This window comes from Sinohyriopsis cumingii, chromosome 2 (genome assembly GCF_028554795.1).
Source record: "Sinohyriopsis cumingii isolate HCF-2022 chromosome 2, ASM2855479v2, whole genome shotgun sequence".
In the NCBI taxonomy this organism is placed as follows: domain Eukaryota; kingdom Metazoa; phylum Mollusca; class Bivalvia; order Unionida; family Unionidae; genus Sinohyriopsis; species Sinohyriopsis cumingii.
Window position 1 is genome coordinate 54,063,240 of NC_142962.1, and position 20,399 is coordinate 54,083,638.

The 20,399-nt window shown below is 35.8% G+C and overlaps 1 protein-coding gene across 1 annotated transcript in view; it reads right to left on the reverse strand.

Moving 5' to 3' along the window:
* Positions 1 to 1,156: 1,156 nt before the first annotated feature.
* Positions 1,157 to 20,399, reverse strand: part of LOC149804879 (nidogen-1-like) — a 60,229-nt gene continuing 40,986 nt past the window's right edge. Inside the window, exons 20-25 of the mRNA XM_089945511.1 lie at positions 17,470 to 17,592; positions 15,940 to 16,111; positions 14,574 to 14,731; positions 7,419 to 7,542; positions 3,654 to 3,772; positions 1,157 to 3,213 (exon numbers count right to left, since the gene is read on the reverse strand). Of these exons, the coding sequence (XP_089801637.1) occupies positions 3,074 to 3,213; positions 3,654 to 3,772; positions 7,419 to 7,542; positions 14,574 to 14,731; positions 15,940 to 16,111; positions 17,470 to 17,592 (836 nt within the window). The 3' untranslated portion in view covers positions 1,157 to 3,073. The remainder of the gene's footprint in view (positions 3,214 to 3,653; positions 3,773 to 7,418; positions 7,543 to 14,573; positions 14,732 to 15,939; positions 16,112 to 17,469; positions 17,593 to 20,399) is intronic.

A 20,399-nucleotide genomic window follows, 5' to 3' on the forward strand; every position in this document is an offset into this window, starting at 1 on the left:
TATTATGCCTAATATGATATTAACTGGAAATGATCTACGCATATAGCTAACCAAGTAGGCTAATCCCATGTGTTCGAAACATCAACCCGAATAAGCCTAACTTACACTATCTTTATCAATCATTAAAATAGGGAAAACGAATTTTGCCAGAGCAGACAATATCACTTCTGAACGTGCATCTAACGAATTTCAAAATATATAAACTGTACAGAAAGTTTTCAGGTAAGTTACAATTTACCTCTCACGTCCAGGAAGTGAAAATGACCAAGGGTAGCTAGCAGATTTTGATAGGTACACATTTAAAGTAAGGGCAAGCTGTATACTCTGTAGCTCAAATTACACCCATTAATCATGCACAACATAAAGAATCAAAATTTCTTTTAACAATACCTAAGATATGAATGTCTTTTTAAATTACCGGTATAAATAGTGAGCAATCCTGGGAAATTAGTTTTCTTTAAATATCCAACCCTATGCAAAATTTAAAACTATAGGAGAGCATCCTAGGCAATGCACCGATAACTTATACTCCAATCAAATTGTCATTTTGTAAAAGAAAGAATAAAATGTTGGAATTTAAAACTCTGGGCATACTGAAGAGAAATTCCACTTATCTGAAAATTAAATCAGAAAGCTTAAACGTTTCATTTTATTGCTGGTAGCAACAAATTGGGATCTTTGTATTTTCCAAGTCAAAATAACATAGCTACTATTATAGTATCTCTAACTGAAAGATAATTTGAACAATTTTTAAAGACTAACTCGATGGTTAGTTGTGCTTCTCAGGTGTCTGAATCCACATTAAAAGTCTCACAGTAGTTTGTTGCTTTCTTTATGAACGCAGTTTGGTAGTTTTCTACGTCTTGACTTCCTTTATATTCAATTTTCAAACTGTTTTACTAAACAACTATATAAAACACTCCCTGTCCGTCAAGAAGAAGGGAATCTTCTACTAAAACCTCAGGAGAATTGAACAATATATTTAACCCTCTGATGGAAGCTTGCTATTGAATGCAAAATATTATGGATTCTGCGTTCTGCTGAAAGACTGTCTCTTGGCTCCATGTCCTTGATCGTCCTTATATTTGCGTTAGTTTTATAACAATATGATACTCTGCGTGCCAACACAAAACAAAGCAAAACAAACAAAAAACAGTATCGTATCAATCCTTTTATTCAATGCAATTATCAGCTAATTCAGTATTGTCGTACATTTAACATAAAAATAGAGATGGAAAGCCATTGCTAATTACCCAAATGCAATAATTAATAGTTAAAAATGCACACTGACTTAAAATTGAATCTTGTTTTCAGTTGAGGAAGACTTAAACTTGCTGTTGCCTGGAAAACGTGTTGTTTTCAAAGGTATAGAGTTACCCTACAGCCAGTACATTAAAATATAGATGATATAAAAAGCTGAAAATTAAACTTAAGAATCGCAGATTATGGTCTAAACTGGAGAGGGTACCACATTTAACTCGAGAGACCATCACACCTAACTAGAGAAACCATCCCGCTTAACTCGAAACAATCTCACTTAACTCGAAATGCCGTGCCACTTAACTCGAAACCATCTCACTTAAACGAAGATTAAAATTATTCTTCAGTATATTGATATTTCATCAAAAATAAATCAAGGAGTGTAATAATTGACATAAGAAATTAGCGTTAAAGAGTCAAAATGAACGATGGCAAATTTTCGTCACATGATTGTTCTGTTTCCAAAGATCTTGAAATTTAATCCAACAATACATGCTAAGCTAAACATCAAGAGAAAAAAATAAAATATATCAAACATCGTAAAATATCTTAATTCCACTGCATACAGCAGTTGAAAGAAATATATTCCTGAACCTAAAATTGGTTTATATATCTCTAACGATCCTGCCAAAAGTTTACAATATAGAATTAATTGTGTAGAAGAAAAAAAAAATACTGCAAGAAAAGAAAAATTCTTTTATTATCATCTTACTGGCTACTGATCATTCAAATACGAAAACGAAAAGGAAACGTTACCAATGAAAAACATATTCGCTGATGCATTTTCTCCAGTTCGAAGAAATTTTTGATCGTTGATAACTGTATTATATCGTCTACTTACCAATTTCCGTTGTAAAATCTCACGACTACAGATCCTTAGTATTGCAAAGTACGTGCTTCCAACGAAGTAATGAGAAAAAGTTTTTTCATGAGATAGACTAAGATGAAAGAATGTCATAATACAAACACATATATGCAGAACGTAATGTACACAAATGCATGCAATAGTTCATAATAAGGCCATAAGATTTACATGTTACCGTATGTACTCGCTTAAAAGACGAGTCTAACTGCAAACTGTACAGACCCAGATCTGTCGGCGCATTAGGTAATCAGTAAAACAAACAACACAGATCCTGATATGCAGGATCATCTTGTTACGACTGATCAGCATGTTTGTTGTTTGCAGTTTGATTAGAATTATAAGAGAGTATATACGGTAGTCACATCTTAGACATATATGCAAAATTATCTTTGCCTTACTATTTGTGGCATATACTAATACAGCCGCCTATACAAAGACATCATTAAGACATAGCTATGATTCGCTTAATGTGAGAAATTAAAAAGAGAAATTATTTTAAATTCCTTTAATGTCACGGGAAGTTCTGAGTATTAACATCATGCAATATTGTACATTACAAATCTGAAAATGTGCAACAAACGTGCTCATAAATGACGAACACTACAAGCAAGGAGGCGAGACACGTAATATATATATATATATATATATATATATATATATATATATATATATATATATATATATATATATATATATATATATATATATATATATATATATATATAACTATAACTCAAGATAGACTACGAATTGCAGAGAAGAGACCCATATGGGCCGGCACATTGCATGAGGGGCAGAGTTAAAAACATTGTACATAATATATACAGTATTCTTTGAGAAATGAGTTGGTTTACAAAATAACAGAATTGCAAGATAAGGGCTTAACTTAAGGCACACTAATGATAAACTTTGGGCCAGAACAGAGTCTAGCAAAACATCATTGAGCATCTACTTTCTTTTGACCTTTGCGATTTCGTTACATCTCTCTGGAGCTATATTGTCTGGGCATGCGCAAGTGCGACCTCCGTTTGGTGTAGGAAGACAGAGGAATCTGCATCCGCCATTGTTTCGCATGCAGTAGTTGGACACTGGAATAAAATACAGAACAATGTTAAGGTGTGTCATCTAATACAAGTAACCGTTTACATATTAAAAACTGGAAATACAGGATGATGGTGCAATTAGATAACTGTAGGAATGTATTTATGGGTCTTAATTCTGACATTTTTTATATCTCAGCACTGTCAAATCACAGTACATTAGCATGATAATGCTACAGCTCTGAAAGTTGCACGGCACCGTTTATTTAAATTAGTATGCGCACAATATCTCTTACTATGTCGACGGAACTAAAACTTGGCTTGCGGACATCCGGGATTAAAAAAAAGGTGTTGTGACAAAAGCATCAACAAACGGTGGACTTCGTTTGGCACCAAACACCAATTAGAGAGGGAGTGCCAATAAAAGAGACAATGTTGTTTTGCACATTCCGACACCTTCGAAGAATATAAAATCAATTAATACTTACATCTGGGACAGTATTCTCTGATCGACGTTATGCCATATAGGCGTCCATTTCCTCCAACAGGAAGTGGTAAGTCTTCATTTCGGTTACCACCGTCCCGATTTATATTAGGAATACCCATTCTGAAATAATAATAATAATAATAATAATAATAATAATAATAATAATTATTATTATTATTATTATTATTATTATTATTATTATTCATAGTAGTAGTAGTATCATTATCATTATTATTATTATTATCTTGACAAAACAATGAATAAAATACAAACATTATGTAACACCACCGCAAAGAAAAACAATAGTACTTCGATGGAATTGACGTTCTGCTGGGCGAAAGGAATTTCCAGGAACCGTTAGAAACCCGGCTGAGTCATACCATAGACTTGTAAAAATGGTACTAACAGCTGCCTCGCTTGGCGATCAACATTAAGAGGTTAATGTTAGGACTGGTCGGCCTGGTGTCAGGATAATGTGACTGGGTGGGATATCAAGCTACATGTCTGCGGCATGAAGCCCCACTGCTAGACATTACTATAAACTGCCACACTGCAGACATCGTAGCGATATGACTGAAAAATTGTTAAAGCTACGTTAAAAGTCCAAATCACACACACAGTTTCCAGGAATTCCAAATAAGCCCGTTTTTATCTTTTAACTATGATATTCTTCAACGACAATATATTTTTTTTCAAATTAGCTGCTGTGGTGGATACTGATGCCAGCTCGGCACCATTTTCATTTGGGTCAAACTAGACATTATTAGAAGTCCTTTGGTCAAAACATTACGCTTTAATGATCATTCATTCATGGGTAGTAGTGGAAACAAGATTTATAAGTCGTCGTGGCAACTATTTTGGATGTTCAACTTGCACTTTTTTCATTTAGGACCAACTATCTATTAGTAAAAAACCCATGTTGACATACGGTCGATGTGCGACGAAAAGAGAAAACAATATTCTCAATATAGGACTTTCTATTCAGCAGGAGTAGTTATAGCACGAATTTTAAAATGGGCGTCATAATGGCATCTTTTCCAAGTAAGACCGACCGAACATCAAAAAGTCTTCAAGAAGTCTTATGGTGAAAACTCTACATCAGCAAGACTTTCTGTTCATGTAGATTTGTGATTACACGATTTTGAAGATGGCTGCCATATAGGAAGTCAGATTCACACCATTTTAATTAGGAGCAACTAGTCATCATAACAAATCGTTTAGTAAAAAAATCATGTTTATACGACCTTCCACGTAAGAGGATTAGCGATAATAAAATTTTCAAGCTAGCCACTGTGGCGACCATCTTGGACGTCCGAGCAGCACCATTTTCACGTACTACCAACTAGAGTTGCTTGGGTGGCTCTCACCAGATAATATGTACTTTTGAGAGAGTGACGTATGTAAGGTGAAGTAGTTCGCATTTAAAACATGCACAGTGGAGAGAATGTTGGCATACCTCTATGCTACATTAATGTAATGTTGATGATATTTCTTTTGGATATTGTACTTTTGGAAATTTTACATGATTTAAGCACATGCTAACTAAAATGACTGATCCCTTGTGTTAAAAAATCAGTCTGAATTAGTCTAAAGTACGCTATACATAGCAGCTATTAAAATAGGGAAAATGAATTTTGCCAGACTAGACAATACCAGCTTCTGAAAGTGCAATGAATGAATTACCAAATATATAAATGTAAAAAAGTTATCAGCTCTTTTTTATACAACTGACCTCTGAAGTTCAGGAAGTGAAAATGACCAAGCAGAGCTAGCACTTTTTTGAAAGATGCACATCTGAAGTAAGGCCAAGCTGTATTCTCTATAACCCATAGTACACCCATCAATCATACACCAAAATAAACGGAATTAAAGGTTCTTTGCATTATACCTAAGATATACAAGGTCTTTTTTAAATAGCCAGTATAACCAGTGAGGAAAGCCGGGGACATTCTTTTTCTTTAAAATCCTAACCCTATGCAAAATGCGAAACTGTATAGCGCCACCTTGATCATAGGATATATCTTTGTGGAAAAGTTTTATGGCAATCCTCCACGAAGTTTAGAAGACGTAGCAATAAGAAGCCTGTGCTAACGTAAAGGCGCGGGTATTGTGAGGTCCTTATTTTGGAGAACTGATCTACAGATCTGATACGACCTAAGGCTACATGCAATAGTTTTCCAGGCAGTCTTGGTCAGAATGGTTCTTTTCTGTAGAAATTTATTCTCATGATGTTGATTACACATTCTATGCAAACTGTTTCCAGATTTCCTAATTGTTTTATATCTATATCTTGTGTTATTGCTTTAAACACCTTATGCGATTTATTTCGGTAAATTTGTAATGGCGGATACACAAAATTTGTAGAAATTCGATAACCCTTCATGTCAGGGTGCATTCAGTCATATGAGATAATATTTGATCAAGCAGTTTTTAGGACAATTTGTTCAAATGTTTATGTATCTGTAATAACGGCAGTCATATTTTATTGCATTTGAATACCAATTGAACATATCTGAAACCATACCTGCATGGCTACTCTTTTTCAAATTTGGCCAAACTCTGTTCAGCGGTGTCTGGTAAGAAATTGTCTAAAGGTTGTTCTATTTTTTTTTAATAACGGTAGCCATAGTTGACTATTTTTTTTACAGTACTTCATACCTTCATGGGAATGTGTTTTCTATCTAATTTGGGATCAATTCTTACGTGCGCTTCTTGAGAAGTGTAAAGACTTTATAGTTTATGTTTTAAGTCACTTCGGATAGATCTGACAGCAGTTCGGCATTATTTGTAAAAATGTAAAAGCCCTTAATGACGGGATGCCTTTTATCAAATTTACTCTAATTCTCTTTTATGGTTAGATACATTTTTTGGGAAGATTATTTTGCTGTTATTTTTCTTTTGTTTAAATTCTTATTATTTTATCAACGACAGCCATATTTGAAATCGGATAGACATATGTACTAAGTTGAAAGAACACGATGAAGGATACATTTTCTTGAATATGATCTAATTTTCTTCAGACATTTTAGAAAAGAAGTCGTTGAAAGTTTTTCCCCCAGTTTCGATACAGGCTGCCGGAGTTTAGGTCGGACCGACATCATCTGAATATATATGAAAAGGTCTTTATTCCATTTTCCTTTTTGTCAAATGTTTTTGAAAGTTGTTTAAAGCTTTTTATTTTTTTTATACGGTGGCCATATTTTACAGTGGATGGACACCATTTGTAATAATTTGAAAGGACTCTTTGCCAGTACACGTTTTTTTCTTCTTCAAATTTAGTCAAAAATATGTCGAGCGGATTTTGCGAAGGTGATTCAAGTCATTGTTTTTACATTTTTAGAAGCGGCCATATTTGATTGTGAATCGGCATCATTTAAGAGATCTTTCTGCCAGTACACACTATTCACCACGCACGATGGAGGCGCGGCCATACCTTAAGGTCGCTTGGCATGGACATCCCCCCCCCAAAAAAACAAAAAATAAATAAATAAATTAAACGAATGTTGCTGCCTCGTGTCTATCTTTAATACTGGCCTATGAATCTATTATTGAGCTTAATATGTTCTTAAAAAATTAAAGAACTTTTTTTTACAGAAATCTTGGACAATAGAATAAGACATTGTGAATACAGTTATAGATTCACTACTCTAGTTTGTTAACAAAACCAAAACAAGGACAAATTATTTATTTCAATTATCAAAAGCATAATTAAAATTCAGGGATATGTGTATGACGCACACTTGCGAATTATTAGAAATTTACTCACATAGTCCAGTCAGACCAATACAGGGTGTTTCCAAAGAATGTTATGTCAAATGGATACGGAGCGTTTTCGGTCACAACCCGTCTACCAACTCCATCAGTCCGAATGCACTCAATTTTCTTGACGCCTGGTAAAAAGGTAAGCGAGATAAAATAAAATTCAGACATAAAGTATTCTGTAATAATCACATTTATGTGCCTGCACTTTTCAGTTAAAGGATTACAGTTTTGTGAACATCAGTCTGAAAATGACCCACCCACCCCACCGCCGAAAACTGCAGAATTCTTAGCCTACATAATACCTTAAAACAGTCTTTCAAAAGAACTGTTTTATTGTTTTTAAAAATGCACAGTGATTGAAGGAGGAAACGTAAGTACATTGCGAAAATTGCATGAAAATTATCATAGTTTAATATCTGATAAAAAGTAAAATCTATTCAGGTGTCTTACTCGATTTGTTTAAAAATCAGGCAATATTTTGTCAGGGCGCCATGTGGCGTAATCATTCGCACCTAGTAGATAAATAGAATGGTTTATTGTCATTTGCATATCTGTTATGTGATGGTTTATCGACAGATGTCATCAGCCGCTGTAGGGTTAACATTTTTCTTATTTCAATATACACTAAACGCAATTCGACCTTTTCAAAATTCATATCGGATGTTCATTATTTAAAAATAATAAAATACGATAACAATCTACCTACGACATCCCCGGTGGATTGAACGTCACTCGTAATCTAAGAGTCGTGGATCCAATACCCACGCAGTCCAAGCAGGCTCAATTGCCTCAACGAGCCCTTGGAAAAATTGCTTACCGTCTGTATTCGCTTATATGTCACATCAAACTGGAAAGAGCAAAGATCCTGATCTGCCGCAGCATAACGCGCCTACACATCACGGTCTATGTTGTTTATTCAACTCAATTCTCCCACCTAAGCAACTGCACAGACCCAGATCTGCCAGTACATTGTGCGATGGCAGATGCGGGTCACTGCATTTTCAGTTGGGTTCGTCTTATAAGCGAGTAAAGACGGTTGGTCCAGCGAAATATGCTTAATGTGCCGTAAAAGAAAAAAACAACAACCCCCCACCACCACAACCAAGAAAAATAAAACAAGCTACCCACCGCATCATTGAGGTCTGATTGTTGCGACTTCAAACAAAAAAAGTTTTATAACGACAATAGGGTTTACGACGTTTGCTAATTTGTAAACAAACCTTTTTGAGAACTAAAGCACTTCTAGCAGAACTTTTAAAACCAAATGTGCCATTATTGAAGACATTAGAGATAAAATTGTAAACCGAAATCTTCCAGATAACAGAACTTTGTTTCTTCTCTAAAATACACGTTTCGTTCAATGAAAATTCAGTTAATTCTCTGGATTTTAACAGGGCGGGGGTTACACTTCATTAGTTTCAAAGTTAACTCCATTCCTTCAACTAAAGCAACAAGGCTGAGAACGGATGTAATTCTTTTGTTTCAAAATATCCTCTGGGTCAATCGACAAATTATTTTGTTCCCAGGAGTACTAAAGTAGAACTAATTTAGACTTTAAAATAGATTACAAAATGTATATATTTGTAGTTGATGAAGCTAATAATATTAATAATATTACCTACCACCAAGGTGTCGGGGTAATTTCCAATAATAGCATTTATGTTATCAAAACCTGGCGGCACACCAAAAGGTGTCAGTTTCTTCAATTCTAAGTACATTATTTGGTCATTATCTCCGATGGATGATAGGTCCCAAAACTGATCATCTCCAGTTTAAAGCTGACGTCGAAATCGCGTGTTGAATCAATATCTAAGTCACGATATTACTGCTGGCAGGCAACATGACATCGATAGGAAACTGTATAGTTCAACGCGACACGGGCCAAATATATTTTAAGCCATGTGAACGACTGTCAGTGGCCTATGGCGAGGAAGTTTTGTCATACTTCTATGCTATTATTTTCTGTTAACATATGATGTATATTTTAGATTTGTTAGTCTGTGTTTGCATGTTCTATTTATCTTGGACGTATGTTCTGAGTTGTATATTTATAAATGCCAATACGTCTTACTGAATTTGTTAAGTATGCTATTGGAAAACTGCAATTTAATGTCTCCAGATTCCACGTGAGTTTTTCTAAGAGCATAACGTTATCATTGCTCACGTTAACATTCTTAATAGTACGTCTTCTCAGCTCTAAACTTCCTCGCTGGAGTTGACAGATATTGCATTAAAAAATATATTCAAAGTATCAATGCTGGTAAAAGGTTAACATGGTGGAAGTCACAATATAGCACAAAAAAGAGTGTAGCAAAGATTTAATTAAAATGTAAGTTGTAAAATAATGGCTCAGTGATGATGGCGTCGTGACATGAGTCTGACACCAAGACACACAGTCATGAACGTTGCAGGTCCTTGATATGGAGAACTGATCTACAGATCTGATCCAACCTAAATGTCCAGGACGGTAGAAATACTGTATCTAGGTAACCACGCAGAATTTGTTTTTGTTTAATAAAAATAAATATTAGTCACCTTTACATGTTCAAGATAGTTAAAACATTACTGCAACTCAGATTTTCTTGGTTTCTTTTTGTTCGTTTAATTTTTTCTTCTTGATTTAACGTCTACCCTTTAGACCAGGGGTCTCCAAACTACGGCCCGCGGGCCGGATGCGGCGCGCGAGGCCCTCACATCCGGCCCGTGGAGACCTTTTTGTCGACGGAAAAAAATTACGGAAATTTACGTGTATCCTGCCAAGATCAGCCGCCGCTTACGTGGACGTCATGTTTTTACCGAATTAAAATAGAGGCGCGCAGTAGTGCGTTATGTTTTCCAACCGATCACTACATTGCAAAACCTTATTCGCTGCTTAGTTTTTCTACTTCCGTTCACAGTCAATGAGATGATATAACGCCATCTAGTGGCGGAGTTTTTAAATGGTTTGCTGCTTGTTCAAGACTTGATTATTTTGATCACAGTTTGCCAGTTGCGGTTGACTGCTGCGATGAGGAGGTGTTGGTGTCAGTTAGCGTCTGATTGCGAATATTCTGAAGAGGAAACATTAAAAGCAACAATCTCTCTACCATAAGTGGATATATTTGCACTCTATATTCAGATAAGTTTAACTTAAGAAATCATAAGAATTTTTAAAAATTGTTTCGGGTCATTTGCAGCTATAATTGCGACGAAATTAGTTCGAATAATCAGGTTTTTTGAGCGATATTGTGTGCAAGATACTTTCAGTTTCACTATTTATTCATGTTGAATTCACTTTATTTTAGTGCCCAGCGATGGCCGAGAAGAGGAAAAGAAAAATAGACGATGAGTGTCGGCAATTTCAAGAAGAATGGAGTTTGAAATACTTCTTCATCAAATCCCGCGAGAAAGCATTGTGTGTGATTTGCAACGAAACCGTGGCTGTGATGAAAGAATACAACCTGCGCCGTCATCATCAAAGCAAACATCAGGAGAAATATGCACAGTTGGAGGGTAAAGTCCGTGCCGAAAAATTTTCTAAATTACAAAATCAACTCACATCTCAGAGGACATTGTTCAGTAAATCCTCAAATGAAAATGAATCCTTATCTAAGGCCAGTTATAAAGTTGCCTACGTCCTGGCTAAACGTGACAAACCGTTTACAGATGGTGAAGTAGTGAAGGAATGTTTGTTGAAGGTGGCTGAGGAACTTTGCCCAGAAAAGTCAAAACAATTTGAAAGTGTAGCTTTGGGTGCAAATACCATTGCCCGCCATGTTGCAGACATGGGTGAAAACAATGTGACTCAAATAGCGAAAAATGCAAGCAAGTTTCGCCATTTTTCAATTGCAATGGATGAATCGCTGGACAGCTGTTCCACCTCTCAACTGCTTGTATTCATTAGAGGTGTAGATGAAGACATGAACATAACACAAGAGCTGGCTTCCCTACATAGCATGTATGGCACTGTTACCGGAGAGGATATATTCAATGAGTTGAAAAAAACATTTGCTGATTATAACTTGGACTGGACTAACCTCAGTTGTCTGACTGTTGATGGAGGAAAGAACATGAGTGGCATAAAGAAAGGCTTGGTTGGACAAGTGAAGCAGATGTGTAATGAGAAAAACATTCTACAACCAATGTTCCTGCACTGTATTATTCACCAGCAAGCTTTGTGTGCTAAATATGTGGACATTAGCAGTGTACTGAATCCTGTGGTGAAGATGGTGAATTTAATAAGGTCACATGGGCTCAACCACAGACAGTTCAGAGACATGTTGAAAGATACAGACACAGAATCGCAAGATTTACCATATTACACAGCAGTAAGATGGCTAAGTTGTGAGAAAGTTCTGAGCAGAGTATTTAAGCTACCAATTTTTGCCCAAGGAAGACTTTCCTAATGTCAAAACTTTTGCATCAAGGTACCTTTCAATCTTTGGAACAACATACCTGTGTGAACAAACATTTTCAAGAATGAAATACGTGAAGAACAATTTGAGAACAAACTTGTCCGATGATAATCTCAGGTCACTGTTGATGTTAGGGACATCAAATCTAAAGCCATAAATGTCTGCTATTTTGGCATCCAGGAAACAATTTCACCATTCCCACTAATACAGGTGTTCATGTGTAGTGTATCAATGTGTTATTAAATAATAACTGAATAAAATAATATTAAATAAATAATTAAAAACAACATCCATGTTTTGATTCTTTTTTATTTGGACCTCGAGTGTGTAGTCGGCCCCCGAACTGCTGTTTGACAGTTAATGCGGCCCTCGGGCTGAAAAGTTTGGAGACCCCTGCTTTAGACTGACGATCAAACCGCAGATTAGTTATGAGGATAACTGAAAAATTTTAACCTTGGAAAAATTTCTCTCTGACCAAATAGATACTCTCTCTCTCTCTCTCTCTCTCTCTCTCCAGTATCAGGGTCCCATGTTATCAAAATAAGTCCCGGATGTAATAAAGTACAACTTTACTGATTGAGTGTAAATCACTTCAAAAGAGTGCACCGTCAAAGCTTGTACCAAACAAAATGCTGTGCAACATCAGTTGATACAAGTTGGACAGATTACATGTACACAAGCATTATCATATTTTTCAGATATATATATATATATATATATATATATATATATATATATATATATATATATATATATATATATATAAATATATAAAATTTAAACTTTTGGAAACGTGATATATTTAGGAAGACATTTATCTAAAACATGAAAAGAAAATTATTGATTTTTAATGAAGTTTTAATGGAACAAAAATTTACATTCACAAAATAATTTACATAAGCAACGTGTTACAGAGTCTTTACAGAGAGAGAGAGAGAGAGAGAGAGTAGTCAAAAACACCTGGTAAAAAAGTGAAAGAAGTGATGTAAAGTAAAATAAACTAAGACATGTAATTAGTTTCAAACAGTCTGGATGTGTGTTTAAACAAGAAAATAAGAGTACACTACAACATCATTAGTTCGCCATCACAATTTTTTTACCGTTTGTTGAATTATTTCTTAAAATGAAACAATAACAATTAGTTTTGACCCTCTAGTCGTCCATCCCTGGATAACAACTCTACGGCCCCAGGACGTAATTTGAGAGAATTACAGTAAACAAGCCCCTGTCTTGTATATAGACATACGTTTCAATTCAATGGGAAATAAGTAATACATCCATGCTTCCGGTCCTTTTAGAGCTATCGCATCATCGTCATGGATGCCTTTCAGGTAGAAGCATTATGCTTTCAATGCAACAAACAAGTCAATAATAATATCAATGCTATGTGTGTGTGTGTGTGTGTGTGTGTGTGTGCGTGCGTGTGTGTGTGTCTACGTTAATGATCATCTTTTTTGGTGAGGTCGTCAAAGAACAGATCCTGCTGCCGATATGCTTGTTATAAAGAATAAAAATAAATAAATAAAGTGTATGCCTTATTGCCCAAATAGTTGGACTGAGACGCCAGTAAATAAGTTCAATATTATGTTGTTTACTCTTGCGAGACGCGGTAAATCAACCAGATGTTATTTGTGGAATCGTCATTGATATACCAGATACAGTCTATCCCAGACAACTAGGTATGAACAATAAGTACATCTATATTAACCGTTGCTCTGACTGGATCCGTGCAGAATCGTTTTCATTTGGAACGTCATAATGTTACCCATACGTCATAAAACAAGCATTAAATACATAGGAAATACCTAGTAATAAGTAACAAAGCAAAGAGTGGTTGTCGTTAAATTTAATTTTAAAGGAAATACATTAAATAACTAATTTCTGTTAAATTAAACGAAGAAACAAATTTCTTTTACAGCAATAAAACAAATATTTTAAAAGCAGAGTTATTAAGTGAAAAAGTAATTCCTTTTTTCACGAAGTGTTCTCAAATAGACTAAATCTTGCTAGAAAAAAATTAAAAGGAATTTCTTAGGAAGCGAAAATGAGAGACAGAGAGAGAGAGAGAGAGAGAGAGAGAGAGAGAGAGAGAGAAATGTATCGTAGCTTCAGCAATGTTTCAATATCGCTACGATGTCTGCAGTGTGACAGTTTATTGTGATGTCTAGCACTGGGGTATAATGCGGCTGACATTTAGCATCGTGTCCAACCCAGTCACATCATATTGACACCAGATCGACCAGTCCTAACACTAACCTCTTAATACTAAACGCCAAGCGAGGCAGCTGCAAGTACCATTTTTATGAGTTTGGTATGACTGGCCGAGGTTCGAACCCACAACCTTCCACATCCGAGGCGAATTCTCTAACCACTTAGGCCACCGGAGCAGTCAAAAATTAACATAAAAATCTCATTGAGGCGGCGAGATAGAGATATGTATGGTCTATACTGACCCGGGGTCAGTTATCATTTTCTTTACGAGATGTAAGAATATTATCTGTTGTCATTATTAAAACAGACGGCACTGATTTCATTATTCCAATCTGCATGCTGGCAACATCTTATTTACTACCGTCACTGTGCTACGGTGACGTAAACTAGATGAATTCTTCCTAACTTCAAAGGGCAATCACGTGTCATGCTATTGACCAAAGCTTAAACTACAAAACATAGTGCCAATCTAAGGTCGTATCTACGTCCTGTGTGTTCCAAAGTGTTATGTCATGTAGAAGATAAATTACTAAGATGAACATATTGTGTCATACCTGCATCTCCCCAGCAAATCTGCTGAGTGGTGTAGTCAATCGTAAGGCCATTGGGGAGGCTCAGATCAGTATTGAGGAACAGCTTACGATTGGTACCGTCCATATGGGCCTTTTCTATTGTGGGTCCGCCACGGAACCAGTCAGTCCAGTACATTTCTCTACAAAATCAACGAATAAATTAAACAAACAAACATTGTGGGTCCGCCACGGAACCAGTCAGTCCAGTACATTTCTCTACAAAATCAACGAATAAATTAAACAAACAAACATTCAGCGAACTGATGGATCTGTCAATGATAAAGGATTATGATAAAAAGAAACAAAGGTATGGACAGAATGATAGATGGACAAAATAGACAAAAATAAAAACAAAATTAAAAAGAGGGATAGAACAGCAGCGGAACAAACAAAACTAGAGACTAACGTAAAGCCGAAGCCGCTTTTTATTTGGCTAGAGGGGACATATATAAAAAGTACACACCTTCAATAACACTGAAAATAATCTGAAAGTATTTAAAATTGAGCTTGATGAAGTATGTGGACGGACGCAAGAACAGACATACGGAAGGACATGCGCACGGACGTCAATGTGATGTCTGGTTCTCAGCAAGACAGGCGTTACAGAATCAAGATTAATTGGAAGGAGCTTTTCTAAGTTTGTATCATTTGTACATTCAAACAAGATAATGATCATGTTGTTCATGGAAGTAGAGGATATACAGGGACGGAGAAAGACAGTGATAGCTGAAACGGATAATCACGAGGAATAATGGCCATGGACTCGTCTTGCTGTAAAGCTAAATTTCCATATTCATTGATGCATGGAAAACAAACAAACTATATTATAGAGGGTTTGATTAAATGAATCATTAGACAGGGCTTCAACCCCCAGACTGAAAAATGTTAGTTTTAGTGGCCGGCAGTGGTTTTCTCCAAGTTCTTCAATTTTGATTACCGGAAAAACCTCCTGATGCCACCTGTTTCGTTGGGAATATTTGTTAGCCACAAGTTTAGCATACGGGTCGGAGTATTAAAAAAAATTTTATGTAAAAATATTGTTTCTTTTATCCTCAGTCATGGATGAAATTCTAAACTTCAGATATTTCAGAACTATTTTAAATAACGTTAAAACAACTGGCTCAGTAAGTGATATCATTCTTTCCATTATACAGATTGCTTCAGAAACAAACCTGGTGGTGTCTGAGCATTGTACTTACTGGTGAACTGGCAAGAACAATGAGGATACGGATCAAGTAAATCACAAATGAACAAAAATTGACGTCTGGTTGATTAATAAACGGGAAGAAGTCATAAAATAACTTGTCGGAACCTATGCAAGCTCAACTTTAATAGCGTGACCAATTACCCTCGTTGTGGATCAATAACTATGGCTCGTGGATCTTTCAGGTTGGTGTTGATGAGGGTTTTTCGGATGGAACCGTTGATATTGGTGACTTCAATGATGTCCAGACCGGAATCAGTAATGTAGATGTTTCTCGACAGCCAGTCAATGGCAATACCTTCCGGAGACTGTAAATCTGAATGCAAAAAAGTGAATAAAATGTTATACTAAAATACAGAAAAGAAAGAACAAGCAAAATCACAGTTCCATAGATGTAGTCATGTAGGGATACACTACCTGGCATTCTGATGAAATTTCACCATGGAACACATGTATTCCTCCATGCGAAGACATCAATCGCGTGAGAAATTTCGGTTTTTTTTAAATGAATTACGTTACAATATATATTTAAATGCACTTAACTATCGCTAGTACATAACCAAGGTGCTTGTACAATCTATTTTTCAATATTCAAAAAGGGAAAATGGTCGGTGGGACAGATTTATGGTGATTCTTCTGAAGATTTCAATGACATTTTATCGTACTAGAGCTTGATCACTATCTCCAGGATTAAATTTGTTAGATTTTAGTAACAGCATATCAAAGGTTCACTAGATATTGTTCCTTTAAACAGTTTATTTCAGGTTAGTGGCGTAGCAATCACCCAGCTGTGGTTGGGGGCGGGCGCACCCAAAATTCCAATCAAACTAATTATCTTATCTGTATAGGGGCCATGGCAGGTACCACAGACAAAATTTGTTTGGGGGTGTGCAGCATTTTTTGCTAAGTCACTGCTTCAGGTCAACAAATGCAAAATAAGGATGCATTCTCACAGTAAGGTGAGACAAGTCCATTTCAAAAGTTCCATTCAGTTCTGTACTTTCAGCGTAAATGACTAGTCGTGATGCACATAAACTCTGAAATTATGGCCAAACTTCACCGCGGAGATACGGTAGATTAGTTGGTAGATAATCGGATTTGTAATCCATGGGTCGTATATTCTATCGCCACATTGAATGGCCTGGATCGCTTGCCTTGGTGTGTCATTATGAAAGGTTTTCATTTCTTCGGCATGAGATAGCTAATATTTTGTTAAATGTGCCTTTAAAATCCAGCTAAATATCAATCAAACACAAAGTTACAAAAACGATAACTGATATTATTATTTTCAACCATCCTTATTCTGTTTGAAAAGGAACTAGCGTCGAAGAGCTAGGCTTAGGTGATGTTTATGAATGAGTAATAAACGTCATGAAAGATTTCCCTGAATTAAAACATTCACGTTTACTTAACTCTGCTTGTGTTTAATTCTATTTGATCTTATTTATATAATTTACATTTTCCATATAACATCTACTTCCTTTAATTTTACTTTCATATGGAACTTTATCAATAAAGATTTAGCTTTTGTCGAGTTATAGGAATAATTACTGTTGATTCTACTACTAGTACTAGTGCAAATACTACAACTACTATTACCTCCATTACTAACATCAACACCAAAACTACATGATATAACTACTACTACTGTTACTAATACTATAAGGTGTTTACCTTGGACCACAACCTCCTTGTCCGAGCCGTCTATGTTTGCCCGACTAACACGCCCTTTGAACACGTCACTCCAATAGTACTTGTGGTCAACACAGTCCGAGTCAACCGCCACAATCAGCTCATCTAGAAAAAAAAAAAAAAAAAAAAAAAAAAAACAATAAAGAAGTGTATTGTTTTAGCGAAATGGGTGCGCCAATGCCCAAAACAGTTCATTTGCATTTTTGTCAGCAAAAAGAACGAGTACTAGAGAGCATTAAACTGAACGAGTGCAGTTAAACGTATCTTGACAAAGACTAATGATACGATTTAAAACTTGTCGCCTTAAAACAGGTAACTGCTTCAAAGAGGTTTATTTCTATAGTTAGTTAACGTAAGGGACCTCGAATAAGGGCACGGACCTTTTAATGAATGTTTCTGCATTGAAATATCCAACTCCAAATGACCTTGACCTTTGATCTTAAAGCGAATCTTCAACTTATAATAGTGTTTCAAATTATAACAGAAAGATTATGACAGATCAGAAATAGTAATATGCGTTTCATGTACGGAGGCCAAACACTAAACGACACGGGCAGTGCTACTACGTCATCTACTATGGATATGTACATCCATTGAAGTTTTGTCCATTTTTAAAATCACAAGTACTGTTTACTTTCCACAAAATTACTGTATTTTTAGTCAGTACTTCCTAAACTCAACACACCTGACAAAAACGAGGACATTTTATATATCATAATGGATTTTAGACAGACCCTTAATTTTCTCACAGGGTGGTGGTGATTATAGATCAGATAAAACGGCATTCTGTGCAACATTATCTACTGCAATTGATTTAACAATGGTAATAACATTCCTGAAACATGAAGCGATAAGCAAAACGTGATTTCGTCAACAATAGGTGTGTCTTAGGTTCCTTCGCAACAAATAGAACTGTTTATCATTCAGTAGCTTGATTATGTGCAAAAATCATTATAACTTCTTTTGAGTGCCAAACCAATAGTTTAGTCTAGTTCTTGACCAGCTGGTAAAACTACGCAGTGTTTCACGAGGGACAGAATTGTATTTTACTGGGGGCAGAAGACTTGGACTACTGCACTCTTCACCAACTCGAAGTAAAACAAAAAGCTTCATCCATGTATGCAATTTTTTCAACACATGTCGTTAATATTTCATTAAAAACTAACTAAATGCAGTCATTCTACTGTTATTTTGATTACGTTCAACCCGAAACATTACGAGACATGTCATATATACACTTACAGATAATATATATGATTATTTATGGTTAAATCCAAAACCATGCAAGAATGTAAAACAACAGAATATTTACACTCTAACTGTTTTCCAGTTACTACGAGTGTCTGAAAATTGTTTGGTCAACTTCCAGCTGAGAAATCTACTATCAAACGTGTAGTAAATTCAGTATTATATTTTTGTTCCAACGTTTAGCTCTGTAACACAACGGATGTTGAATCTGTGCCAGTTCAAGTTACCCTATAGCAGTTTCGAGTTGCGAGATTCAAACAAAGAAAATTTCCTTGCAATGTCCCAAGCAAAGTCATCAGCAGAATTGGAGGAGTTGAAACAGGCAATGTAAAGTTTCTTGATAACTACCATTATTTCTGGCAGAGAGAGAGAGAGAGAGAGAGAGAGAGGGGGGGGGGGGAGAGGACAAAGCAAAAGAGTAACATTGAATGTCGGTAACATATGGAAGATTACAGATTCCCATGACAGTGACTCTTAGACCAAACTTGCTGATCAAAGAGCGATTCGAGGTATACAACATACAATGCAATGATCTTTCGATCATATTCGCTTATGAAAAGTGGTTACATTTGGTTATAATAGAGTTTCTTGCTATTAAGGAAATATACAGTGTTGGATTTGGGACTTTGCTGGAGCCAATACTTTATTCACACTACCCTTCACACAGTCTTTACCATAGTGAACAAACTTGAAACCGAGAACTTTGATACATATGTAATGTAGTTATTATTGTCTGTACTACTCACAGCATCACGTATATATGCGACAGTGTTCATAATTGTTACAGATCCAATGAAAATGAGCAACTGGTTTTCAGATAAGCCCCTACATTTTCTCTCAGTAAGGTCTTGTGGTAGTTTAGAGACAATGGATAATGTGTACAAATTATAATGATTTCCCTCAAAGTGACAATAACACACAAGAAACTTGAGACGATGTCGAAAACCGTATCTTTGGGGCCGAAAACGGTACATTATTGCTTTCGCTGTCTGCCGTAGAACTGTAATCAGATTTCTGCCGTAAGAAAGCAACCAAACTCAACATTGTCACACTTAAGTGTCATAACCTGTAAAGTGTTTCTTTCGAGCGTCATGTGACAATTTATCTGCGTTCTTGACGAGCCGTTAAAATTGGTAGTGGATGGGGATGAAGAGGGGGTGGGGGTTTGTGGGGAAGGGGGAAAAGTCTAATATTACTATATCAACTCGCCGTCAAAATTTTGGCTCTATTTTGCAAATTTGTCATCAAGTGTTCTTACTTTGGATTCAAAATTGTAGCTACTATCTTAACATCATATGTTCCTAATCATTTTGATTAGGAAAAACCCAAAACTAAGAAATATATGATTTGGAATATTTTATTGCTTGTTTACATATTAAATATAACCATTAGTTTTCTAAATGCTCTTTGTATTTCGACAATATGTGTGTGCGTGCGTGCGTACGCGTGCGTTCGTGTGTGTGTGTGTGTGTGTGTGTGTGTGTATCAAAGACAATGTTTCCATATTTGGAAGAATTACAAAATCTTCTGGGCGTGTAATTAAAATCTTTCAAATTTTATTGAAAGTCCAGATCTACGGTGCGACTGTTTACTGTCACTTACTACCAGTAATTGATAACGGCAACATTTCCAAGAAAAGAGAATATTGCATCCCATCCTGGATT